Raw genomic sequence first — 27,831 nt, 5'->3', positions numbered from 1 at the left:
CTGGGATTTTCATGCACAACAGTCTCTAGAATGTACTTCAAATGCTGCCAAAAACAAAACAAAAAAATCCAGTGAATGGAAATTCTGTGGATGGAGATGTTGATGAGAGAGGTCAATAGAGAATGGCCAGACTGGTTCAAACTGACAAAGTCTACAGATAAGCACTCTGTACAATTGTGGTGAGCAGAATAGTACCTCTGAATGCTATTCTGAGATGTGGGTTGGTGCTGTTTTGGCGGCACGAGGGGGACCTACACAATATTAGGCAAGTGGCTTTAATGTTGTGGCTGATCGGTGTTCATTACACCGTGCACAGCGCATGTCGAAGTTTTGAATCTGCCGCTATTTTGTACCACTTCAAGTGAAGAAACTGAACTTTTATTCTAGATGGACTTTTAACCGGAAATGGCGTAGACGGATGCTAGCAGACTGCGCGCTGTCGTTTGTTTTATGCAGAACAGAGGCACACCGCTGCACTGAATGACATATCAACCCAGTGAATACTTTGTTTATTACTGACTACATACTTGTGGGTTGATTTACACTATGCCGTATGCCAACCAGCCTACTGTGAAAATCACAGAACTATCAGACGATAATGTGAAGTTTGTGATCGAGAACACAGATCTCGCGTGAATGATGTGAGATAGAGGCGCAAATGATCATTTTAGTGTTCATTTGAAGCAAGTGTGGGGTTTAATTATTATATAAAACAAACGTTATTTGTGTTGTGTTACAATTACTCATATGCATTAAAATATTCATGTACCATAACATCTGATATCACCGTACGATAATTGTATATTGCTACATATTGCTATTTATATAATGTTTATCATCTAATAGTTTTACATGTATGCTTGTTGTGTTTTTTTTTTATTCATTTTTTGATTTTTTTTGGCTGTTTTGGTTGCAGTGTGGCAAACTCTATTCGACGTGTGTTCATGTCAGAGGTTCCAACCATCGGTAAGATTCAAGACATCTCAGTCTTCAATTTACAAAGTGTTTTTGATTAAATGCATTTCATTATTCTTGTTTTGATCGTGTACTTTATCTGCCATATTCCTCATAAACCGATACAATGTGCATTACCTGCCAGCTATAGATTGGATTCAGATTGATGCAACTCTTCTGTGCTCCATGATGAGTTTATTGCTCACAGAGTGGGTGCGTATATTCTCATCAAGATATTCTTTTAATTTGGGCTTTTTCTATTTCATTATATTGCACTGCTTTTAGAATTAAGTTTGATTTATACTATCTTTTTATAGGGTTGATTCCACTTACAAGTGATGATATTGTCGACAAGATGCAGTACTCAAGGGTAAGTTTATTATTAGGTGTGTGCCGATACAATCATATATCTCTATGTTACAATACTTTTCCCCCACGATATTGTATCAGTACTTTACTAACTATATCATTATTTTTATTCATGTCAAACATTTCAATAATGAAGAAGCAAGTTGTCTAAATAAGCACAACCTCTGATATCTGCATTTCTCTGCACATGAGAAGTGAGTGATTTAAACCGATCCCTTATGAATCACTCTTTCTCTCGCAGACACTGTCTTTCACTCATTTGGTGCAATTTCATTCGCAATCCAATTATGATATTGCACTGAAAAACCAATGCTTAGAATCTCCAAGATTTAATAACATACATCGGATCCACGTATAAAAATGAACCTCCTGAAACCTGAGTGTGACTGCTGTGTGCATTTTCTATTTCTGTATTTGATTTGTAACTAGTGGCACCTAATAAACATGCAAACAAATCTAAGAATTTGAAGAGCAAATAGTTTTCCTTAAATGGATGTCCACTTATGTGGAAAGTTGGGCCCAAGTTGTGAAATATTAAATAATGCAAAGCAATAGAAAGTCAGATTTTTAAAAAATCAATTTGTTTGTTTCCAGGAGTGGTGGTTATTCATGTTTTTTAAGATGTTACAGTCATTACAGCTGATTGTTTTTGTAAAGCTGCTTTGGAACAATCTGTTTTGTGTAATGGGAAAAGCACAGCTACAAATTATTTGACTTTTATGTTTTAATGTTTTTTTTTCTACTTACACTTAAGTGAAGGCAAGGGCTGAAGCATTTTACCAATCAGAAATTTTTGTGTAACATTACTAATATATGTTATGCGGTTATGCTAGTTAGCTAATTTTAGCTAGCAATTGCATACCTAAGCATGCTTAATGCTAAGTAGTAATTGCTCCTTGATGAAAGCAACATACAGCATGTTCTTTGTGTACCCATTCTTAACCTAAGCAAAAGCTTTACTCAATGACCCTGAATTTTAAAGGGATAGTTCACCCAAAAATGAAAATTCTCTTATCATTTACTCTCTCATGCCCTTATGACATCCCAAATGTGTATGACTTTCTTTCTTCGGCAGAACACGTGAATATTTTTAGAAAACATATCTCTGCTCTGTACATACAATGCAAGTGGATGGTGATCAGATCTTTGTAGGTCCAAATATCACAAAGTAATCCATGCGACTCAATCGGTTAAATCCATACCTTCAGAAGTGATCTGATAGGTGTGGGTGAGAAACAGATCAATATGTAAGTCATTTTTAACTAAATCTCCATTTAAACTTTCAGATGAGAAAATGAAACTAAACAGGCCCCACATGTGACTTTCAGATGTAAAAGGGATAGATTTAGAGTAAAAAAAAAGTACTTTAATTTTGATCTGTTTTTTTCACCCACACCTTTTATATCGTTTCTGAAGACATAGATTTAACCACGAGTCTTATGGATTACTTCTATGTTTCCTTTATGTGATTTTTGGCGCTACAAATGTCTGATCAGCATTCACTTGCATTGTATGGACCTACAGAGCTGAGATATTCTTCTAAAAATCTTTGTGTTTTGCAGAAGAAAGAAAGTCTCATCTGGGATGGCAGAATAACTGGTGAGTAAATGATGAGAGAATTTTTATTTTTGGGTGAGCTATCCCTTTAAAGTTTTAACTCTACATCTATTCCTTGTCAAATATGATGGGAACTACAAATCCTCTTGCCTATGTTGTTGAACATACTTGATTGGTTCACTTTCACCCTACATAATGTAACCTATTAGAGTGCACATTTTAGAGAATTAAATTTGTCTAAAGCAAAAAAGTTTGTGATGTATCACAATGTATTGAATCATGACAGATGTATTGCATCGCGAGGATGTTGGTGATACCAATCCCTATTTATTACACCAGACTCTGGATTCGATTTATAAAAATATGGGGATCTAAGAGCAATGCAAGGTATCTTATTTGCTTGCTTCTGTTTCCTGTTAGGACTGCACATGTGATGATTTCTGTCCGGAATGTTCGGTTGAACTCACGCTAGATGTCAGATGTACAGAGGATCAGACACGACACGTGACCTCTCGAGATCTCCTTTCCAATAACCCTAGAGTCATCCCTGTGCGTTTATTCTTTGCTCAGTAACTCATATATATGTATTTAATCATTTTTATAGTGCAGTGCAAATTTTAATGTGTTGCGTTTTGTTCCTCAGGTAACATCCAGAAGTCGAGACAATGATCCCAATGACTACGTAGAGCAAGATGGTAGGTATAATGCTAATATACAATATTCTGTATGTCATCACTCTTTTCTTACTTGGCCATATTACACATATATGATGTCCTCATTGTATGTGTTTGTGTCTCACAGACATCCTGCTGGTGAAACTGCGAAAGGGCCAAGAGTTGCGTCTAAGAGCTTATGCTAAAAAGGGTTTCGGCAAGGAACACGCCAAGTGGAACCCTACTGCGGGGGTGGCCTTTGAGTATGACCCAGACAATGCACTGAGACACACAGTGTACCCCATTCCACAGGAATGGTATGATCCTTTATGGCTTCTTTTGATGACATTATTAATTTATATGAGTATTGCTTCATCCCAATAACCAATTTGCATAATATCCATATACACTCACCTAAAGGATTATTAGGAACACCTGTTCAATTTCTCATTAATGCAATTATCTAATCAACCAATCACATGGCAGTTGCTTCAATGCATTTAGGGGTGTGGTCCTGGTCAAGACAATCTCCTGAACTCCAAACTGAATGTCAGAATGGGAAAGGTGATTTAAGCAATTTTGAGCGTGGCATGGTTGTTGGTGCCAGACGGGCCGGTCTTAGTATTTCACAATCTGCTCAGTTACTGGGATTTTCACGCACAACCATTTCTAGGGTTTACAAAGAATGGTGTGAAAAGGGAAAAACATCCAGTATCGCGGCAGTCCTGTGGGCTGAAAATGCCTTGTTGATGCTAGAGGTCAGAGGAGAATGGGCCGACTGATTCAAGCTGATAGAAGAGCAACTTTGCCTGAAATAACCACTTGTTACAACCGAGGTATGCAGGAAAGCATTTGTGAAGCCACAACACGCACAACCTTGAGGTGGATGGGCTACAACAGCAGAAGACCCCACCGGGTACCACTCATCTCCACTACAAATAGGAAAAAGAGGCTACAATTTGCAAAAGCTCACCAAAATTGGAAAGTTGAAGACTGGAAAAATGTTGCCTGGTCTGATGAGTCTCGATTTCTGTTGAGACATTCAGATGATAGAGTCAGAATTTGGCGTAAACCGAATGAGAACATGGATCCAGCATGCCTTGTTACCACTGTGCAGGCTGGTGGTGGTGGTGGTGGTGGTGTAATGGTGTGGGGGATGTTTTCTTGGCACACTTTAGGCCCCTTAGTGCCAATTGGGCATCGTTTAAATGCCACGGCCTACCTGAGCATTGTTTCTGACCATGTCCATCCCTTTATGGCCACCATGTACCCATCCTCTGATGGCTACTTCCAGCAGGATAATGCACCATGTCACAAAGCTCGAATCATTTCAAATTGGTTTCTTGAACATGACAATGAGTTCACTGTACTAAAATGGCCCCCACAGTCACCAGATCTCAACCCAATAGAGCATCTTTGGAATGTGGTGGAACGGGAGCTTCGTGCCCTGGATGTGCATCCCACAAATCTCCATCAACTGCAAGATGCTATCCTATCAATATGGGCCAACATTTCTAAAGAATGCTTTCAGCACCTTGTTGAATCAATGCCACGTAGAATTAAGGCAGTTCTGAAGGCGAAAGGGGGTCAAACACAGTATTAGTATGGTGTTCCTAATAATCCTTTAGGTGAGTGTATATATACAGTATTGTGCAAAAGTTTAGGCACTTGTACAAATTTTTTTTGCATAATGAGGATGTCTTAAAAATTAATGCCATAAACAGTTTTCATTTATCAATTAACAACATACAAAGACCAGTCAACATAAAAAGACAAATCAATATTTGGTGTGACAGCCTTTGCCTTTTAATAAAGCATCAGTTCTTCTAGGTACACCTGGACAGTTTTAATTTTTTGTTGGCAGATAGAATGTTCCAAGCTTCTTGGAGAACTTGCCACATTTCTTTAATCTATTTGGCTGTCTCAATTGTTTCTGTCTCTTCATGTAATCCCAGACTGACTCATTGACGTTGAGATCCGGGCTCTGTGGTGGCCAAAACATCAGTTGTTGGACTTCTTGTTCTTCAATTCAGTTCTTTTTGCAAAGGCAATGTTGAAACCTTAAATTTATATTTCCTACTGATAAACTAAAAAGCAGAATATATAAAATAACCGTTTTAAGACACATGCTTTTGTGAAAAATATAATGCACTTAAGACTTTTGTACAGTACTGCATATAAATGGTATGCAAGCTTTAATTGTAGTACATTGAAAATAGCAAGTCAAAGGTGCCCTAATGTGCACTTTTTAACCAAAACTTTTAGCATTTTTGTCTTTTGTACCATTACACAATTTTGAGTTAAACAGCACACTGAACTGCATTTGTCATGTGACTGTTAAAAAACATAGTGTTGTGAATGACCTTATACAATTTTGTACCATATGTATAATTTTGTACCTTTGCTTAATTTTAAGGCCTAAAAGTGAATATTCAGAGATTGAAGAGGATGAGAGAGTTCAAGCTCCATATGACCCCAACAGCAAGCCAGAGAAGTAAGAGTCGTATTGTAATATTTACATATGCGTATATACGTATGTATTTATGTTTGTGTACTTATATATATATACCGATCAGCCACACATTAAAACCACCTGCCTAATATTGTGTAGGTCATATTAATTAGAGAGGTCAACAGAGAATGGCCAGACTGGTTCAAACTGACAAAGTCTACGGTAACTCTGATAAGCGCTCTGTACAATTGTGGTGAGAAGAATAAAATCCCTGAATTCTATTCTGATGCGGGCTGACGCTGTTATGGTAGCACGTGGGGGACCTACACGATATTAGGCAGGAGATTTTAATGTTGTGGCCAATCATTGTGTGTGTGTGTGTGTGTGTGTGTGTGTGATATTACTTACACACAGTATGGAAGTTTGTTTTTGTCTTTTGAAAAACATCTCATCACAGTGAACCACATGAACTTTTAGTGTCATGTTGTGTTGTCGTCATCCAGGTTCTATTATAATGTGGAGTCCTGTGGTTCACTCCGGCCAGAGACTATCGTCATGTCAGCTTTTGCCGTTCTAAAGAAGAAATTGAGCGATCTGCAAACACAGCTCAGCCATGAAATTCAGAGTGACGTGCTCACCATAAACTGAAGTTCAGTAGGCAAAATGTATAATATTGGAATTTGTAAAAATGAGAAATTGGTGGGGATATATATTTTTTCAGTTATATTTTTTCCTTTGATGAAACCATGCCTATGAAGGGTGGACAATTCAATGGATAATAAATGTTAAACATTTTTGTGAAACCAGTTTTGTTACATCAATGACACAATACAGATTAAACATCATATGAACACCAGAGGGCAGGGTTGTTTGTTATTCGAAGAGGCCATTCTCTTGATTAATATATGATCATGGTAAGACCGTTTATGAATATCAGAGTGCATCGAACAGCATGCTGATATGGAAAATTTATATCAAGCAAAACAAGCCCTGTAATGGATCTGTAACACATTGACATAAAGCCAAGCAAAGACAAACTATGTAAACAAGGAACACATGGAAGGAACAAGAGCTACATGAGTACGACAACAAATTGTGCAATTGTATTTATTTATTCCTGTAAATTTTGGTTTTTCCATACACAAGTGTTCAGGATTTTGAGGAAAGTGCAGTCACAAAAACTTTTCTTTGATTTGAATCATTAATTGTTTTAGCACATAATTGCAGCAAAATTGATCAAGTGAATGCATTCCTCACAATAGGTGTGTGAGAAACAACCATGAAGAATAAACTGGGGAATCCTTCTAGAAACTGTCTTCATATAAAATAATTTTTCACTTCAAATTGGAATCTTACAGTTCAGTGCTGCCAGGAATATAAAGTGTTATTTGTCCATACACCAAGTTGGAAATGTTTTCAGATATCGTACATTAAGTGGCCTAAAACTATGTGCTCGTTTTTGTTTCATCAAACATACACACCACACAAATCTACATTTTAACTTCTTTCTTTAATTACATAATCTAAAAGAAGCAGGTGACAGCCAATATCTCATTTCATATCTTCTAATTCACTGAGACCTATGTATATGTAAATTTCATAATATTATATACTGTACTGTGGAATACTGGCAAAGAAAATCCAAACAGTGTTCTTTATAAGTTTGTGTATTGCTTCTTAACTGATACCACATAGATTTTTGGCACACCACATATCAGAGTTAAATGTCATAAAAATTTCATAAATATTTCTATAAATCTTTAAAATACTGTGCTGTTTCCTAAAATAAGATATATAGAGATGATAACTCTAGCTCCTCTAAGGTCAAGAGATAAGCAAACATATAATTTGTATTTCTTAATCTCTTCACTGCATACTTTAAACGGTCATCATACCTTTATTTGTATTCACAGGCATTCTCAACATCTATTATTTTTCCCTCAGTTCTGAAATTACCCACAGTGTTTCAAACTTAATACTGGTGACATTGTATAATGCTGGCTCATGGTCTCTTTGTGTCTGGTAAAAGAATGTTTCAACCACACAACTATATTAATACTAATCTTATCCCATGTCTGTGTGGTTATGGAATACTTAAACAGAAATGGCTGTGGGGTTATTAATATAGCATTTATAGTCAAATAATTTGAATAAAATCTTTAAAAACTGATGGAGAGACAAGTGTCTAAATGACAAAATCACAACTAACCAAGAGATGTTGTGGTGTGTCAAATAGTAACATGGATAGGCACACATCACAGTTACATGTTTAGATTAAATAAAAAAACTGAATATGACAGCAAAATCAAAATTTTCCCCATCTGTCGCGCAAAGGGCCTATGGAGGTGGTGCTATATCAAAAGTTTTGCAGGAAATAAATGAAAAGAAAAAGCACTTTGATTTGAATCTGTGTTCTTATAAATCAGAAAAATTAGTGTTTAAATTGTGGACACTTAAAAATGGCTAAAGGTTGAAGCAGTAAAGAGAAGTTCTAAAAAAGAATGAATAATAATCATAAAAAAAAATTTAAATGAATTTTCACCCAAATCAAATGTCAAACAAAAATAAAAGTAGCCTACTCCTCAACAATTAACAGATATTAAGTCATATCCTGTACTAGTTACAATTGACGACATTGATATGTATAGATCAAGGAGGTTTCCTATATCGTTCTGGACCTTATTTTTTACCATCCACCATCCAAGTGATCTAGTGAATTATCAATAGGGAAAAAAACAACCGTCGTTAAATTCTTAAGAGTCTGACATATTTAAAGTAAAAACATACATACTGGCCCTTTTACAGAGTGATTGTGTCAGCAGTCAACTCAAAGATGTTAAATAATCATTTTAATTCACATAATTTATGTTCACCAAATCTCCATATTTCAGTATACATCAACAATGTTATGTTTTCCTGCAAAGACCTATTTTTTAGTTCCAGTGAAAACAGCTGGAAAATAGTTGGCAACACTGAGTGTTGGCAACACTGAGCTACAGAGCAACCTAGTGTTGATCGAAGGTTCAAATAAAATGTTGGTGGGAATGCCGTAGACCTCCTTACCATATGGAAGACACAGTAAATGAGTAAATCACAATTCAAAAAGACCCAATAGAATTTTGATCATTCAGACAAACACCCAATGTTAGCGCATTCAAAGACGCAAAAGATTAAAGATGGTGGAGAGACCTGCTGCTTGCTACTGTTACGTTTGTTCACACGTAGGGAGAATTGACCTCTGTTTCAAGTGACCATGCCCATTCTTGGACTGTAAGTGAATGAACTTATGTCCACCCATCTTAGAGATTAGTGTACCTCTTGGTCAAAGGTGTAGTAGGAGAAAAAAGCAAGATATTTTATAGGCAGCTGATACATAGACAAAGGTTCCCCTTTTCCTGAAGAAATATTATCTGTAGAATTGTCTTAGCAAAGATAGAAAATGGATCCCCAGCTCTGCTGGTTTCAGTGCATTCAAAGGAGGCCAAAGTCCTTAAAAGCCAAATAAGTCAGCTCAGGTTTGTAGACTCCATACAGTGTGTTGGCTTCAATGTCCTCTCTGGTGCCGGAGCTCTTGGAACAGAATGGCAGGGAACCGCTTGTGCTTGCACGGATATTTCGGACGGTTTGTCAAAACTGGAGTTTCTTCAGGATGAGAGAGTCCCTAAAATCCACCAAAAGCATGATAGGACAACAAAGTTTTAAACCGAAATAAGGGAAGAGGGAAACAAAGCTTATGAACAAGAAGCGTCGAGTCCCGGTGAGGACGTCTGGCCCAGTCTCATCTGTCCAAGAGTACTTTCAGTGCCCGCTCGATGTTCATTCGGTGACCCACACGGGTCACGCCCAAGTCGATCAGATCCTCTTTTTGCAGGTTAGGCAAGTGGCTGCCCTCAATGTCGTTGTCCATAAAGGTATCCCTGTGCTCACCCAGGTTCAAGCTTTCGAGCCAATCGGCCACGTCCTGCTTGCTCCACATAAGGACAGGTTTGGTGGCGAAGGGCTTGCTTGATGCGGCCTGGATGAGGGTGAGGGGAGAAGGGGAGCGGCTACACCCTGTGCCCAGGCTGAGGGGTGGAGTTGGCAGACCGAAGACGTCCGTCATAGTGGGGGAAGTGACTGAGGTTGGGAGAGAAGAGGCACAACTGAGGCCAGAGTCCGGAGGGGACATAATAGGGCTTGGGGCGCGGTGGTGGGGGGGCAGGCTCTCGGCCTGACGGCACGGTGATGGGGCAGGCACAATGGGGCCAGGCTGGGCAGTGAAGGTAACGGTGGTGTTCTGCTGTGTACCTGAGATGAGGGATACACCATCCTGATTTCTGCAAAGAGAGAGGGATAAAAGTGAGGGCTACTTTGGAAAGAAAATACATGAGACTTTATACTACAACTTTTTTCATTGCACATTTGTGGCTTCCTAAAACCCTAAAAACTGAAATAAAACTTGAACCCAATTGATTTGGAGTTATTATATAATTTAATTTTTTTTAAAAGACCAAAGTGTATCACAAGTATATTGTAGGTGGGTCAGCTTTAAGGAGCCAGTGGATGTGAGAATCTGGCAATTTATTGTCCTTGCCCCAGGTTACAGATCTCTTTATAAACAAGGTATGATGGCCTAAATTTAGTCAAGTAAATTCCAAAATTTGCGTCTAATGGTGCACAGCAAATAAACCAAAGAGACACTTAGACACAAGAGCCTTTGACACAACACTACTCCAAAATGATACAATGAACAATACAAAATGTGAGTATGTAGTGCTTAAAGGGCCAGTTCACCCAAAAATAAAAATTGTCATCGCATACAAACCAACTTACAAAGAATCATGTTGTTCTAAACTCATATAGATTTCTTTCTTCCGTGGAACACTAGAGGAGACGTGAGGCAGAATGTTAGCTTTAGTTACAATTCACTGCATCTTTACAATGCAGTGTAAATATGTGATATACAATGATAGTGAAAGGAGACTGAGGCTAGCATTCTGCCTAAGCTCTCCATTTAGGTTCCATGCAAGACAGAAAGTCATAGAAAACATGAGAATGAGTACATAATGACAGAATTTTCATTTTTGGGTGAACAATTTTATTTAGATACATTTCCAGCCCATATCTTAAGATAAAAATGGGTTGGTTCAATGATAACCACTAACAAACATGCCAACATTCATCCATACAACAAATATACTTATTTTCATAGTAAAGAAATATACACATCTCTGGCAGTGTGTACTATATATAATGCTCTCACTGGGCTACCAGTGCATCTTAGGGTCAGTTCTCTAGTCTGTAAATAACAACAACATTCAATAATGAATGAGACTTGGGACTTAGTGGGGATGGCAAACCACTGCCTGTACAGTGTGACAGCCAGATATCGGCATAGACATCACTTGCACGTACATAAACAAGTCAATTACTGATGTTTTGTAAAATAAATATGACACATTCTCTGACAATCGGAACTCCTTATTACCCTAAATGTAATATAACAGGCATTTATGATATTGCTTAAGAGAATCTGGCAATATCTTGTGGGAGCTTTTCGAGTGACGTGAGAACTAAGTAACAAATTTACCATGTTGTAACAACAAACACATGCACACACCTCCCCCTTCTGTGGTATGGTCTGTGCTCATCATCACACTGACGCTGCTCATCTCATCCTCAAGGCTGTTCTCATTATTAGGTTGCTAGGCAACACTTTCATTCCCTGGCAGAGCACACACAATAATCTAAGTCCCTAAATGTATGCCTGTGAAACAGTAAGGAAATGAGGGCATACCTCGTTCCGAAGTGAGTCCTGGATCCCGTTGGAGAGTCTAATGCTTCCCCTGGCTTTGGTGCTTTGTCCTTGTTCACATGGTGCAGGACTGAATTCAGCTCGCTCATTCCATGGGGCTTAGCTTCAGGGCCTTTCATCTCCAGGGGGTCACCCCAAAGCTTTGAGGTCCTTTGTGTTGGGGTTTTCAAAGGCTCAGTTAGAGTACTTCCAGGTGGCGTAGGTGGGACCGTTGAGGGGATTCTGAAAGAGCTCACATTCTCCTCAGGCAAAGGGTCCTTGTAAAGTGCATTGCTCTTGATGGCAGGTTTCAATTTTGGCTTGGACAGGATTTGAGACCTGTCCACCAAAAAGGCTTGTCCATCTGCATAGACAGTGCAAGTGTCCAGGGTCTCGCCACCTTCAGAAGACAAGGTGGAGATACTGGACACAGTAGAGATCGTGCTCGTGGTTTCCAGTTGGGGGTCACCACTGCTCCGGCTGTCTACCTCAATGCCTGAGTCAGTGATTTGTTCGAAGGGCTCTAACGGCCCTGGAGGGAAGCTGGGAGGCGTGCAGTTTGTGAGAACCGTTGGTCTTTTCATTTCAGAATTTCCACTACATAAAGGGGGGTAGTAGGGAGCAAGAGAAGGCCTTTTTGTGCCATTTGTTTTCTGTTTCAGCAGCTCAGCTATAGTTCCCACTTGGTCTTCAGGAATGTCAAAACTGTTGGCAAATTCCAGTGGGGGTGGCAAAGGTTCAGCAAACACAAACTCTTCATCAATGTCGACAGAGGCAAAGGGTGGTGGAGGGATGCCGAAGGGCAGCTTGACAGGCTCGTCCACTGAGCTAACAGTTATGATGGTCTTGCCGTGTGGAGCAGCTGATAGTAGTTTGGGAGTCGGGGGGTTGGTGGTAGCTGGCTGGTTGGGGTCCCGAAGCTCCCCGGGTGTGTTGTCGGGACTCACTGCATCATTCCTGTCACCATCTGACAAGCTGTTATCCTCTGATTTTGCCCCATCTGTGGTGTGTACCATCAGCAGACCAGCTGACTTCTGCTGTGAGGTGTCCACGATGTCAATGAGCATGTTTTTCTTCTCCTCAGGCCTCTTCTCTGTCTTGCCTAAATCGAGCTGATACTTGGATTCAGTCTCATATTTGGACTCTGTCATCTGCCGCCGCAGGCCTCCGCGGGGACGACCCATTGTGGCAGTACTCGAAAAGCCAACTTCCACATTTGGTCGAAGCTTAGTATCAATGAAAAGCGGTTTATTAAGATCAAGTTTGGATGGGTCACTCTTTAGTGGAAGAGGTTGTGATTGCTCCCTCATGGCTCTGTCGCGGGCGGCTAATGCTAAAGCTAATGGTGAATTGGGGTCTAGTGGCTTGCCTGTAACTGGATGAACATAATTCCCACCCCCTGAGCTGTAGGTTTTATGAGCAGGCAAGCTGATTGGGCTGTGTCCTGTACGTGTATTCAACAGTTCCCGTACCATGGTGGGCTCAGGGCTGTTGAAGTCTGTCACGTTGCCACCACCTCTAGGAATGCTAAGCAGTGATGAGGGAGGTGCCATAAGCCTACGCAACCGCTCATCACTACTAAACATACCTTCATCGATAGACTTTGAGTGACGGAGACGTGGGGCTGGTGTTGGTACCACGTCCTCATTACCAGCATCTATGGACTTAAAAGATGGAGAGTTCCGATGCGTATCGAGCCTCTTTTCCCTGTCTCTGACTGCTCCGGCAATAGCAGCTGCAAAGGGGCTGCCTGAATTTAGGCCATCTTCAGGACGTAGCTGCCCAGGGTGGTCTGGTGTGGTCATCTCGATTTCCATACTGCTTCCCTGGCTGCTCTTGCCACTGCTGCTGGTTGAGGGTTCTTTGATTATGATGGTTGGAATCGGGATCGAACAAGTTTTCTCAGGACTGTCCTCCACATTGGGCTGCTTCACAAGCATGCCCTTTCTTCTGGCAGGTTTGTTGGGAACAAAAAGTCCAGCTTGTCCCATCTTACCCACATCTGAGTAAGGATTTTCAGGGATCTGGGCACGACGCTTATGAAGGCTTTGCTGGGCCGTTGGGCTGTGATTGTACCCCTCAGAATCATATTTCTCAGGAATGTCTCGATAATACATGCCCTGATCTCTCCACCCAGGACCTTCACCTCTGTCTGGGGCTGTGCTGTTTGCATTTGGGGACTGGGAGGTAAAACCTGACCTGATTGTGCCATAGCCTCGACCAGCTTGGACAGGAACATTATTATGTGGTGGAGATGGAGGGGAGATGGCTGGTGGGGGTGGAATATCTTCTGATGTGTCAGGCATTGAAAGGCTTCTAGTAAATTTCAACATTGGAGGGGTGAGGAACTGCTTCTCTTCTTCGGTTACACCTGTAAAGAAATAAAACATGAAAAAAACAAACAGAACAACAACTTTCAGGTTGCAATCACCAGCCAGAAACAATACGAACAACGTTAAGTACAGAATTATTTTTAACAATAAAACAACTTAAACAACCACATACCTATAGATGTTTGTCTTCGTATAGTTCCTTTTGGCACACCCAGGTAGGGGCCTCTAGGACTCACTGGCTGTGGTAGTGAGTCTACAGCTGGATCCTGACTATTGCAGAGAGACTGCAAAAGACAGCATAAGTATGACATTTTAACAAGGATAGGCTAAATGCAGCACTTTTGAAGTGTGTAAACAGTTTAAATACATTAAATAGGCTTAACGTAAATTGTTGAAATCATTTCATTAAATGATTGCTGAAAAGAGCTAAGGTTCTAATTTAAGCATAAAAAACAATATTACCTTTTTTTGCGAAAAGTGGTTATTACACTCAGGCCAAAATACAGTTCTCAACATTGCCCCAGAGAATGCTCTGGGTCATTAGGTTCAAAACAGCAAGGCAAGCTTACATTCATTTCAGGGTCGACTGCGAAACATTTGCTTGTCGGGCGTGGTTTGACTGCCGCCACCCTTACATCTACATTTGAGTTGTCCCATATGGGTTTCTGAGGCGGCACGACCTCATCCACTTTATCTGCAAGACAACAGTATCTCAAATTAGAAAGCAAGAAGCTACATTTAAAAAAAAAAAAAAAAGCTCAGTATCAAATATTGCTAATGTCCTCTGAAAGAATCCTCAGGCCAAGGATCTGAACCGAGCAAGAGAGGCGACAGAAATAGGTACAACAACATTGGTCAAGGTCAAAGCCGTGCAAGCGCTTCCAGGTTCCGTTGGAGAAATCTTAGCACTTTTTCAACGGCCACTGCGCAACATGCTAGCATTGTTTTAGACAGCTCCCATGCATGGGATGATTACTTAGTGTGACTTGAAATACAATCCTCTTCTTTAGACCTTCATTATCTGAAAGCTGATCATCTACACAGAAATGAAGGAAAGGGAAATTCAGAGTCTGGTTTCCTAGCATAAAAGTAATCAAGACTGAATCTAGTAAGGAACACACACACATACACATTCAATCAAACCCTTACACCTCTCTATTCTACATTATATGGACATACTGTAAACACTCATATCTCTTGAGAAAAAAATTATTTTGCAGAAGAAATGGGGAAAATTGTATTAATATAGAGTTTGTTGTCCATTCTATATTTAGAACAAAAATAACTATATAGCATCAACTGCAGAAATCAGGAGAGCATTTCTTTGTTTTATACACAGGTCTTTGTAATCCTTATATGTGGATTTAACAACGACTGTTTAGAGAACAAGACTTCCAAAGGCCGTTTTAAGGACACAGCAGACATAAAATGTAGCCAGCAGCATTATGTAAACGTTAGACTGATGCTACTACTGTTTTGAAAATCTCTTCATGTGAAGACGGAGTTCAGTAGTGTCTAAAGAAGTCATATCATATCTGCGTAACAGTCACATGATGCTCGTTGCTAACAGCAGCAGTAGCTTTACACTGGAAATATGGCATTATATTTTGCAGGTAGAATGTTTCTATATTAAACATTTGCAGCATTATTTCCATGGCAACACCTTGTTTCAGAGTGATTCCAAGCTGCAGAGGTCCCTTCTATGTTTATAGTTAAAAAGTAGCTCTATATATGAGAAAATTATCTTTAAAATGCCCAACTTTGGGATGTTATCTTCTCACACTGAGTGAAATGGAGGCAGGATCCATTTTATCCATAGGAACAAGGTTTTATATCTGAAGGTGGATTTTTTTTTAGCCAGGGTAATTCTTTGCTCCTGCTTTCTCAAGCCATCCTTTTTTTAATAGAGGGCAGTCTGTTGAATAATATATTCCTACATTACACTTTTGAAGATCAGGGTGGGCAATAAGTAAAGCTAAAGGCTTATGTAGCATTTTGCAGTGTAAACACATTTCTTCTGTTTTGACAGTAAGCAGTCTTTCATTCTACCGTTAAATTGCGATTTTTTAAGAGAAAATACAAATTATTTGTGAGTTTCTTGCCAGATTAAGGTTCCACTGAATCATATCAAGCCCAAAATCCACAAAAAATTGAGTAATGGTAACACACACACACACAAACAAAAATAAAATAAATCACTGCTTATGATACGTTGAGACAAATTTAAACAGTCCTTAAACTTAAACTCACCCTTCTTTTTCCTCAAAGTGGCTTTAACATAAAAGAACAATTCAGCTTTATACATGTATTAAAATTCAGAGATAATTTCCAGAAAACATGACGAGGAGAATTTTGGAATACACTGTATTCCTCTACATTATGCATTGGTCAATGCCATTTAATGCCATTTTAGACGAAAAGCAAACTATCAAAAATAAGAAATTCATATAGTTATTTCTCAATAATACTCTATAAGACAAATTGACAGATTGACCCCAATAGATCAAAGTGACAAAAACTATATAAAACCATATACATATAAAACCATATACATATACATCAAGGACCCCTTGATGGGTAGAGAGAGAGAGATGGAGTATCAAATTGAGTGTTGTGTTTAATGCCTATAGAAACGTGGATGGTAGGCTACTATATTATTGTATATATACTTTATGATGTTTATATTGCAAAGCCATTTAAAGAATAATTAAATGCTGTCCTGCTGAAAAGAACAGCTAAAACCAGCATAAGCTGGTTGGCCTGGTCATAGCACACTGTGCACCTTGAATTATGTTGATTTGAAAGTCACTGTCTTGTGTGTGTGGAACGTTAAGGACTGTGTATGCCAGTTTGATCATCTCAGCGGTAACTATTTATTTACACCAGGCAAGTATGCTATTGTTCTGAAAGCAGGCTCTGCTCAACCGCACAGTACGAACAACGCAAAGCAGACACATATATTCAAGCGACCCTTCACTGCAGCGCTGCTGAACCTGATGTGTGTCGCGCTTTGAGCTGCTTGTGATGAGCAGTGGTCATGTGAACGGTTTGTCTGGGCTGCGTGCTTCTGCTGACTAGCGCTGTTTAGTCACACTTTAAGATTTGGAATGCAGCTGCGAAGGACTTCAGCATGTCGATAATTCATACTCCTGTCTCTCGCTGTAGCTCCTGTGCAAATGAGTGATTATTACAAATGCCACCAATATTGGATCAAACAATAATTTGCAGACCCACTGCAGTACCACCACGGACCTCCTGTTGAAGACCCTTGATTTCCATCATAATATCTGATAACACATCTTAATTATTGTAACTGTTTACCCTCTGAGCCTTTCTTTAATTACTGATAATTAAACCAGCTTGAACCATCAAACCATAGATTTAGCCATGATCGCTTTTCACCAGAATAAATCCTTCACAATCCAACAAGGATCCACTCAACAGTTAATGTGAAGGAATGTAGTGCTGTGCTTTTGGTTTATATAGAGACACACAATGTCCATTTAAATCACAAATATCTATACATTTAAAAAAAAATACATGTAAGAAAAACACAACAGTAAAATTTGTATGGAAAATTGAAAGATTCATTAAGAACTTCATACCTTTATCCACTTTTGGGACAGCATGCAGGAAAACAAAACAACATCAAAGTTCATTTTAAAATGAACGGTGGCTGTAGAACAACAACAAAAAAGTGACCCCAAGTTAAAAATGCATTTATAAGGCCGTTCGCACAGAATGAGTTCTTGCGTTGGAAAAGCTACATGCAGCTCAATAAATGTAACAGAATTCAGGAGTCGCGAGACACGTTTTTAGCTTCATACTGTTTCTTAAAAACCCTGCGCTCATAGCATGAGATGCTGTAAAGCAAGACGAGACCCAACTTTAAAAGATGTCAGTTTAGCATATGTTTATATAGCAACACAATTTCAAAATGAACAAACACACAGGATGTGTTTTTGAGTTTAAAAACATCTAGACAGGGCACAACGGAATGGTTTAAATAGGTCAAATAGGTTCCCCTATTTATTATTAGTTGAACTGTTTTTTAAATTAATGCCACATCTTAACATGGCACTCATACAGGATGAATAACGAGACACGATGCAATGGCCTAAGATATCCATCTAAAGCATGTTTACATAGACCAAAAATAAAAAAATCAGTGCAGATGGAATGCAAGAACATGTCCTGTGTGAACAGCTCCTTATCTTGCTAAAATGTATTAAGTGACACAAGACATTGGATGAGATGTGGTATTTGCTTTTGCTTGTTGTGATATGGCTTACCTAGGTCTTCTAGCTCTGAGGTCATAGATTTTGAACGCATGGACAAGGCTGTGGAGGGAGCCCTCCGTGGCGGTGGTGGGGCTATAGTAACAAACCAAAAAAATATACAGCAGGTACAGTAGATGCTTTGCCATGGGCTGTTTCTCCCATGGGGAGGCTCTGTACACAACAACAACTCCATGCATTCAGGGTTTGCCTGAATTAAAGCAATTCTCAACTTGAATAATGAATGAGGGAGGAAGAGAGAAATGGAAAACACTTTAAAACACATATTAGTTGTGTTAGTAAAATCGGCGATTAGTATAACCAATATTAGCATTATGGAAAAGCAATGGTTAGAACATGAATAGTTTCGTTAGTATTCGTTTCACTGTCATACATATTAGTAAAAATAATCCTCAAGTGAGAGCATTAGTCAAGAAATCAGTTTACCTTTCTTTCTAGCTGTGTCATCTGGATCCAGATTTCGACTGACCGTCACCACTTTGATGATTAAATGGTTGCTGCCATGACGAATCATGTTGACCACTTGTTTGTGGCCAACTTTGACAACATTTTCTTGGTTCACCTATGAAAAGAGGACCAATTAGACATTAACTGTGTATTACAAATGAACAAAACAAACCTTTGCCATCCTTACAGGAATGCACAGAAATTCACAAAGGAATAAATAGTAATATATTTATATTTAGTATATATTATAAATATATTTAGGCGTATAGTTAGTAGTCTTTTGGTGTATGAAGAGCCAATGAATTAGTTTTGATGAGCACAATTTTCTTGTGTTGACATATTTCCTACTGAAATACGAAGTTGGGGCGGGACATATCAACGGGCTTGTTCTTTTTCTTAAATAACCAATTGCGTTTAGTTTAAAACACCTACATTCTATTTCTTAAAAAATAGTGTAGAAGTCCGAATTTTACATACACCTTAGCCAAATACATTTAAAATGTGTTTTTCACAATTCCTAATATTTAATCGTAGAAAACATTCCCTATCTTAGGTCAGTTAGGATCACTACATTATTTTAAGAATGTGAAATGTCAGAATAATAGCAGAGAGAATGATTTATTTCAGCTTTTATTTATTTCTTCACATTCCCAGAAGTTTACATAAACTTTGTTAGTATTTGGTAGCATTGCCTTTAAATTGTTTAACTTGGGTCAGATGTTTTGGGTAGCCTTCCAAAAGCTTCTTACAATAAGTTGCAGGAATTTTGGCCCATTCCTCCAGACAGAACTGGAGTCAGGATTGTAGGCACATGCTTTTTCAGTTCTGCCCACAAATTTACTATCGTATTAAGGTCAGGGCTTTGTGATGGCCACTCCAATACCTTGACTTTGTTGTCCTTTAGCCATTTTGCCACAACTTTGGAGGTATGCTTGCGGTCACTGTCCATTTGTAAAACACAGTTTTGACCGAGCTTTACTTTCCTGGATGACATCTTAAGATTTTGCTTCAATAGATCCAAATAATTTTCCTTCCTCATGATGCCATCTATTTTGTGAGGAGCACCAGTCCATCCTGCACCAAAGCACCCCACAACATGATGCTGCCACCCCCATGCTTCACAGTTGTGATGGTGTTCTTCGTCTTACATGCCTCACCCTTTTCTTCCAAACATAATGATGGTCATTATGGTCAAATGGTAATATTTTTGTTTCATCAGACCAGCGGATATTTCTCCAGAAAGTAAGATCTTTGTCCCCATGAGCACTTGCAAACTGTAGTTTGGCTGTTTAATGGTGGTTTTGGAGCAGTGGCTTCTTCCTTGCTGAGCAGCCTTTTAGGTTTTGTTCAGGCATTTGGAAATTACTCCCAAGTCCCAAGGATGAACCAGACTTGTGGAGGTCCACAATTTTTATTTTCAGAGGTCTTGGCTGATTTCTTGTAATTTTCCCATGATGTCAAGCAAAGAAGTACTGAGTTTGAAGGTAGACCTTAAAATGCATCCACAGGTACACCTCCAATTGACTCCAATTAGCCAATCGGAAGTAAATTGGCTAATTGCCTAAAGGCTTGACATCATTTTCTGGAATTTTCCAAGCTGCTTAAAGGCACAGATAACTTAAGAGTATGTAAAATTCTGACCCACTGGAATTGTGCTATAGTCAATTAAAAGTGAAACAATCTGTCTGTAAACAATTGTTGGAACAATTACTCGTGTCATGAACAAAGTAGATGTCCTAAACAACTGTTTGTGTGTTAAACAAGTGTGGTTAAACAAATTAGTTTTAATGACTATGTAAACTTTTATTTCAACTGTATATATACTATATACTGCTCTCTTGACAACATTTAGGAGTACATTAGCATACTGAAGGCATTGAAGCTTAAAGACATGGACTAAAAGCCACATTTTGATTTAATGAGGTCGTTAACTACTGTGTACTAAATCATAGTGGAACAAATAGGTCTTAAGCATTCAACCACCTAAAAAGTGATAAACTGATACCTGTGCACTTGCTAATACTACATAACAAGCATAAACACCAAAGTTACACAATATAATTTGTAAGAGACCTGCTGCAAAAAACCTCATTAATTTCTCTATTGCCCTATTGACACCATACAAAAAATATCTTAAGCACAATGCCAACATTTTGTCCACAGTATCTTTTCATCTTTTAGAATTTGCCCCATATATTCCTTAAATGGCCACAATTCCATGGAGGACCATCATGGCAATAGCATAAGAGAGCTGTAAATCTTACTGTTTATATATATAAGTGGCATATTAAATCTGCCACAGAACCGTTACTACCGAACTCAATAGCATTCAGCTAAAGCAGAAACGATTTGCCAGTGGTGTTAACCACTGATATATGGGCAACATTCATCACTAGATGTTTTTTTCCTCTTCTCTTTTCAACAGAGGTATAAAGTCCAATGACTCCAAACGCACTCATTTAAAATTACATACTCTGTGGGAGAAATGACTTGTATTATATATTTACATCTATATTTATTTTGCCCATGCTGTACGAAAGTGGAACACAAACTCCCACCACTATTTGAAGAGGCTTTGAAATATTATTCATCTGCCTTGAGTTTTAAGCTCACAACACAACTCGAGTCAACGGACACGCCCAGTGAAGACGTTTTCAGACAGACGCTATGCAATTGCTACAGTGTTCTGGGGAATTGTTTATTGGACCAAGTTCAAAGAGCCCACCACCACTATGATATTCTGGTCCCTAGATACATGTCCCACCAATTAATCGTCTGCCAGGTTAAAATTGTAAGTTAGATCACTTGGAATAGTAGTAGCATATCTCTCCTCAACAAGCCATAGGATTTGAGGAATCATTCATGTCTGCAGCACAGACGATACAGGACAAATTACATGCTGAACTTCAATACTTATGGGTGTGTTCAAATCCCTAACCTACAGTATGAATAAATTGTTAAAAGGAATGTTCCAGTACAAAGCTTAGTGAACAGCATTTGTGGTATAATGCTGATTACCACAAATATTTTGACTGTTCCCCCATTTATTTAAAAAACAACAAAAATCTTGGCTACTGTAAAGCATTTATTAATGGAAGTGAATGGGCCCAGTTCATTAACATTAAAATACACTCTGTCTCAAGATTATAGCCACAAGACTTAAACATTATAAATGTTAACATGATTTAAATGTGATAAATTCACTTACTAACTTTTCTGTGTAAAGTTACATCCAATATTGCAACTTTGTTGTCATGACGACATACCGCTGATAACCCTATAATCTGGTAACCACCGTAATGCTGGTAAATCCCTGATTGTATCACACTAAAATCCTGTTAACACAAATTATGTTTACGTCTTGTGGATATACGTTTGTGTTTTAGTTTTTATGGACTGGTCATATTCACCCTCACTTTAACAAGTGCCTTACTGTAATTATTCTATACTATAATTAAATTTTTTTTTTATGGAAATCAACATTAAGTGACAAACGCTGTCAACTGAGTTGAATTTTAATTTAACCTGGAAAATTCCTTTAATAGCCTTAGTATGCAATACTAATGACTAAGATCAGATGATCACCACTATGAAACAGATCGGCAAAAAGAAATGAGAGGGGCACATGTTTGGAATTGCCTTTTACTGAAGAAAAGGTTATGTGAATAAGCTTGGGTAACCTAGGAAACAGCTGAGAGAGCCAAAGTCATCTTCATGACGAAGAGAACTGAGCTACTCCTTTTATTCCATCATGTGTGTTTGTGCTATGAACATGTGTATGTGTGTGTGAGAGAGACTGCCATTGTTCTAATTGAATATAATTTGTTGAACACAAGTATTAAAGCAGGGGTATCAAACTCATTTAGAGTTGCAGGCCTTATTGGACCAAGTGACATTGCCATGGTCAGAAGTTTATTTTTATAAATGATATTCACATATATGTACACATTCATTCAGCACCTCTGATTAATTCAGTTAGTTCATTCACTGAAGGATTCATCAAGCTGATTCAAAACGAGAACTCGTGAGCTGGTGAATCACTGTTTTAAATGTACCTGCTCATAAGAGTCATTTAGTCATGAATCAGACTAAACCAGTCATCGCATTTGTTGTTGAAACAAATGTTGTAACCAAAGTGCTGCACAATGTTTTTACAAACATTAATACCAGAATTAAATAGAACTTACAAAATGTTAAAAAGAACAAACTAATAAAACATTATAAAACCTGCACATAAAACTCCTATAATTCTCAAACAACATTATAGGCTAAAGATAAAAAATGTGTCTTCAATCTAGATTTAAATATGGGCAATGAGGAAGAAGACCTAACAACAAATGGGGGTGCATTCCTCAACCTGGGGGCCGCAACAACAAACGCCCAATCACCTTTAGTTTTCAAACGGGATTGAGGAACAGAGAGGAGTAATGATGATTGAAGAGAACTAGGTGCAGAATGTAGTTGAAGTAAATCAAACAATGTACTGAGGGGCTAGACCATGCAAGGCCTTATAAACATACAGTAGAACCTTGAATTTAACTCTGTAGCTAACTGGAAGCCAATGTAGAGAAGGGGGAACAGATGTAATATGCTCTCTTTTCTTGGTACCCTTTAGAAGTCTAGCTGCTGCATTTTGGACTACTTGCAGACGTGAAAAAGAAGATTGAGAAAGACCCACATATAAGGCATTGCAGTAATCCAGCCGGGAAGTAATAAGAGCATGAATCACTATTTCCAAGTCTGTGAGAGAAACTATTAATTAAGCAATGGACCTTAGATGAAAAAAGCACTCTGCATGCACATGTTCCATGAGAAGCGCGGCACTTATATGCGGCAGAGCGCCTTTGAATACACAGCAAATCAGACACACGCATCAACTGCTTTATTCTTTTGTCTGTTCTTCAAAATATAACCAAGTGTGTAACTTCAAACGGGCATCATTGTGTCTGACAGCATTTCTTGTCACATGTCACTCCAAGATTTGTATAAGTCGCCTGCCACAGAAATAACATTAAATATCCAGATTTGGTGGGAGCTAATTTTACTCTGAACAAAAGGAAAAACACAGAATTTACTAATTTTATTAACCAGAGGTTACATCACTCTTTGGGTGGAGCTTTAGCCTCAATAATCTAACTGAAACCGAAAATAAATGCTAAGGAATATGTTATTACATCTAATATTTAATCACTGGACCTGTCCATGTTGTCATTATTTCTGTGAGAGAAAATTCACTGTGGGAACGTATGGCCATGAAACTTGTGTCAACCTCAGAGTTGTGTGGCGTTCGCTGATATGCGTGACTCTGTGAGCACTGAATGTCCTGCGTAATTAAACGAAATTCCACTGATAATCTGGTAACCACCGTAATGTAACTTTACAAAACTGCATTGAGGCCCAGACACAGCCAATGCAGTGGTGTCTGTGGGATCCTCTATGAAAATATTACAATATTTTATAGAGTTTATCAATTGAGCGCAGTTGGATATGAATGTTATAAGATGATCCGTTCAAATAATGAAAATTATTTTCATATTTCTTTACATACAGATATCCAAGTATGGAGGCATAGAAGCCCTTGGGACTGAGGAATGATACTGTATGGGGGTTCAGGGGAATCTCCATAGAAACTTTTGAAAATGTAAAAGTCTGAATGGACCATTTTTCTATTTTCATTAAAGGGAGAAACACTGGGCTACAAACAAGTAATTGTTTTGTCTTTCATCCTTGTCAGAGATGATGACATCTGATTAATTTCACAAAATTAGAACAGAAATCTATTTGTTTATTATTAAAGGCTTGCTGATTAATAAAACAACATTTAGAAAGAAAAAACTTTATGGTCTAAAGGCGCTCTGGAAACAAGCACATGTGGGGAAAAGAGGATGCGGCCAGGGACAGGGCATCAGTAAAGCATGTTTCAGTGCAAGAGAAAAATATTCAAGAATACAGCACAGAAAGATCAGATATGATGTAACTGGCACTGTTGTTTTGTCGTGCTGCTCACTAGAGACGATGAGAGGGCGTACCCGTAGTTATGATGTCTTGCAGTCAAGATGGAATCAATCTGGGGTCCGGATCCGGAACGCGGTGACCTGCGTAGCGGGATCAATAGCAACTTCATACAGTCTGAGGTTGCGTTTCCACTGACGCTGAAGAAATCCGCACAAAGCCACTCCCAACGCTAGGGAACTGCTTGCCCTGCGCTGCTGTCAATTTTACAATCCACCTCGCGAGCTTGATGCTCGGCTTCCATAGGAAGGAATTGAAAGCGCTCGCTCACATTTGTTCAGCATGCGCCAGTGGAAACATACTACAAGAAAGCCAAACTGCTAGTGTTTTTAGCAACACGCATGTCTAGATGTAGAACACAGGCTAAATATGGCAAATTACTCAAAAGCTTATTGTCGATATTGTGGAGTTTTTTTATTGCAATAAATATTGATATCGTTTTATCGCCCAGCACTACCGTAATGCATAACTACATGCAACACATACAACTTATTTATTTTTTCTGCAAATCGTCACACAGGCCAGAGATGACTCATTAGCGGGCCGGATCCGGCCCGTGGACCGAATGTTTGAGACCCTTGTATTAAAGCAAGTTGTAGTCAATGTGGGATCAGAAGTGAAGGACCCAAATGGAGAGCCGTGTCTGTTATAATTTTATGGTTTATTTTCTGTGTGCGGGGAGGATACACACCTGCTAATTTCAAAATACAGCTTTAATGTCAACCAGCTTGATCTGTTCAACATCTCTACCCATTGTGGATACTGCACATTCCAGAAGGTAACAGAATACAATGTAATAAGAACTTGACTGTAACAGAGTTCAATGGAAAGGAGGAGGAGGTGAGAACCGGCTTAACAATATAAATAATCTTTTAATAAAACAAAAAGACACATACACATGCAGGGCAGCTGCCCGTATCTCTCTCTCTCTCTAACTGTTGCCTCCGGTCACCTTTATCCCTCTCAAGGGCTTGATTAGCCTGATTAGGGGCTGGGTATACAGCATCACGACCAGTCCCCGCCCTTCTCCCTGCCACGTTGACCTTTCTCACTGACCTCCAGTCTCACAGCATGTCACAGGCTGGTAATGAGATTTGGGCTCATTTTGGTAGTGCTGGGACCAGATGTAGATAAAGCTCACAAAACAGCACAATCTCACCATGGCCACTTCATCTCAATAATCTTATTATGTTGGACCGGAGCCAAACCCTACCAAGCTGAGCAATCAGCAGAGGGACCTGATTTTGGTTTTAAATATCAGATTCAGGACATGAAAGGAATACTTCACCCTAATATGAATATTCTGTCATCTTTTACTCACCCTCATTCTAAACCTGTATCACTTTCTTTCTTCCTTGGAACATAAAATAACATTTTAAAGGATTTGAAGAATGTTCACACTGCTCTTTCCCATTCAACGAAAAAAGGATAAACAGCACCTTAAAAATAATCCTACATTTCTGTTTTCTGAAGCCATCCATGTGCCAAAAAGGTTGTACTCATTTCTGGATCTAAGTAATTAAAATGACTTTTTTGCACCTCTAATTAAATACTAACATAAAGTATAGGCGCATCACTGCTCTGTGCTTATTGTGTTTATTTAGAGTCCAGAGACCCTACACTAACCCCTAGCCCTAACCTTCCCTTAAAAAAGTTGACCATGGTTTTACTATTATGTATACAACCATAGTACCACCAAATTTTAAATGTTTTCTATATTAACACCATATTACTGTAGTAACATCATGGTTAATTGCATTAAAACTATGGCTTCCACCAAAAACATGGTTACTACAATATTACTATAGTGAAACTATGGTTAATTTTACAAGACAAAACCTTTCTCTAAACTCCCAGACCTTCACTGTGACCAAATCACTGGATGGAAATCAACCTTTAAAATTAATTTACATTTATTATTGTAAATAGTATTAAAGAGATAGTTCACCCAAAAATGAAAATTCTCTCATTATTTACTCACCCTCATGATAGGGTGTATGTCTTTCTGTCTTCACCAGAACACATTTGATGAAAAATAGAAAAATATCTCCGCTCAGTAGGTTCTTAAAATTCAAGTGAATAGCGATTTCTCTTTTGAAGCTCCAAAAAACACAGACAGTCAGAATAAACGTCATCCATACGACACCAGCTGTTAATTAAATGTCTTCTAAAGCGATACGATCGCTTTTGGTGCGGAAAAAAAAATCTATATTTAAGTACTTTTTTACCTAAATCATCGCTTGGGTAAGCTTCAAGAGAGGGTGGAGTTCACACGGTCTCTCGTGTGACGTATTCGCGTTGCCATGATACAGAGGTAATCTCATGTTCTCTACTTGGTTGAGACATCCAGGATGAGCACATAAATGCACCACTGTGAGTAAAGAAACAAATAAATACAGATCTAAACCAAAACCAACCAAGCTACTGTTCAGCTTTCCTCCTTCTCACTTGTAAACAGCGCTGCTTTTCTGGCTGTGATGCACTTGCCTCAGTTCCCACGTGTTTCAAATGCCAATGCAATTACGTCACACACGCATACCACTGCAGAACAGAAGCATGCTTTAGAGTTAAAAAAGTTAAAACATTTTAAAAGTTAATATTTAAATCTTATTTGCACCAAATTTGATCGTATAGCTTTAGAAGAATATAACAGCTGGTGTCGTGTGGATGACGTTTATGCTGACTGTCTGTAATTTTTGGAGCTTCAAAAGAGATATCTCCATAATTTAGCATTTTAAGGACCTACTGAGCTACGATATTTAAAAAAGTTTCTTCAGACGTGTTTTGGTGAAACACCTGGGTATCATAAGGATGAGTATATAATGAGATCATTCTCATTTTTGGGTGAAATATCCCTTTAAAGGAAATATTAATAGTGGAGACAGGAAACAGTATGGAAAACAGTGGGACAAAAGGCATAATCGAACTCAGGTTGTGTGCACGAAAAAAGCACATCCACACTTTCGTTACACCCCACACCACT

The 27,831-nt window shown here is 38.7% G+C and overlaps 1 protein-coding gene and 1 pseudogene across 1 annotated transcript in view; one reads left to right on the top strand and one right to left on the bottom strand.

The window, feature by feature from the left end:
• Window positions 1-383: 383 nt before the first annotated feature.
• On the top strand, window positions 384-6,646 carry LOC127640504 (DNA-directed RNA polymerase II subunit RPB3-like; annotated as a pseudogene).
• A 3,110-nt stretch (window positions 6,647-9,756) lies between these two features.
• LOC127640507 (SH3 and multiple ankyrin repeat domains protein 2-like) overlaps window positions 9,757-27,831 on the bottom strand; it is a 126,647-nt gene continuing 108,572 nt past the window's right edge. The window contains exons 17-24 of the mRNA XM_052123108.1: window positions 18,816-18,951; window positions 18,384-18,464; window positions 17,697-17,705; window positions 16,342-16,362; window positions 14,661-14,785; window positions 14,249-14,375; window positions 11,762-14,135; window positions 9,757-10,301 (exon numbers count right to left, since the gene is read on the bottom strand). Coding sequence (XP_051979068.1) covers window positions 9,764-10,301; window positions 11,762-14,135; window positions 14,249-14,375; window positions 14,661-14,785; window positions 16,342-16,362; window positions 17,697-17,705; window positions 18,384-18,464; window positions 18,816-18,951 — 3,411 coding nt within the window. The 3' untranslated portion in view covers window positions 9,757-9,763. The remainder of the gene's footprint in view (window positions 10,302-11,761; window positions 14,136-14,248; window positions 14,376-14,660; window positions 14,786-16,341; window positions 16,363-17,696; window positions 17,706-18,383; window positions 18,465-18,815; window positions 18,952-27,831) is intronic.

This window comes from Xyrauchen texanus, chromosome 49, assembly GCF_025860055.1.
Source record: "Xyrauchen texanus isolate HMW12.3.18 chromosome 49, RBS_HiC_50CHRs, whole genome shotgun sequence".
In the NCBI taxonomy this organism is placed as follows: Eukaryota; Metazoa; Chordata; class Actinopteri; order Cypriniformes; family Catostomidae; genus Xyrauchen; species Xyrauchen texanus.
This window is presented reverse-complemented; position numbering and strand designations above follow the sequence as displayed.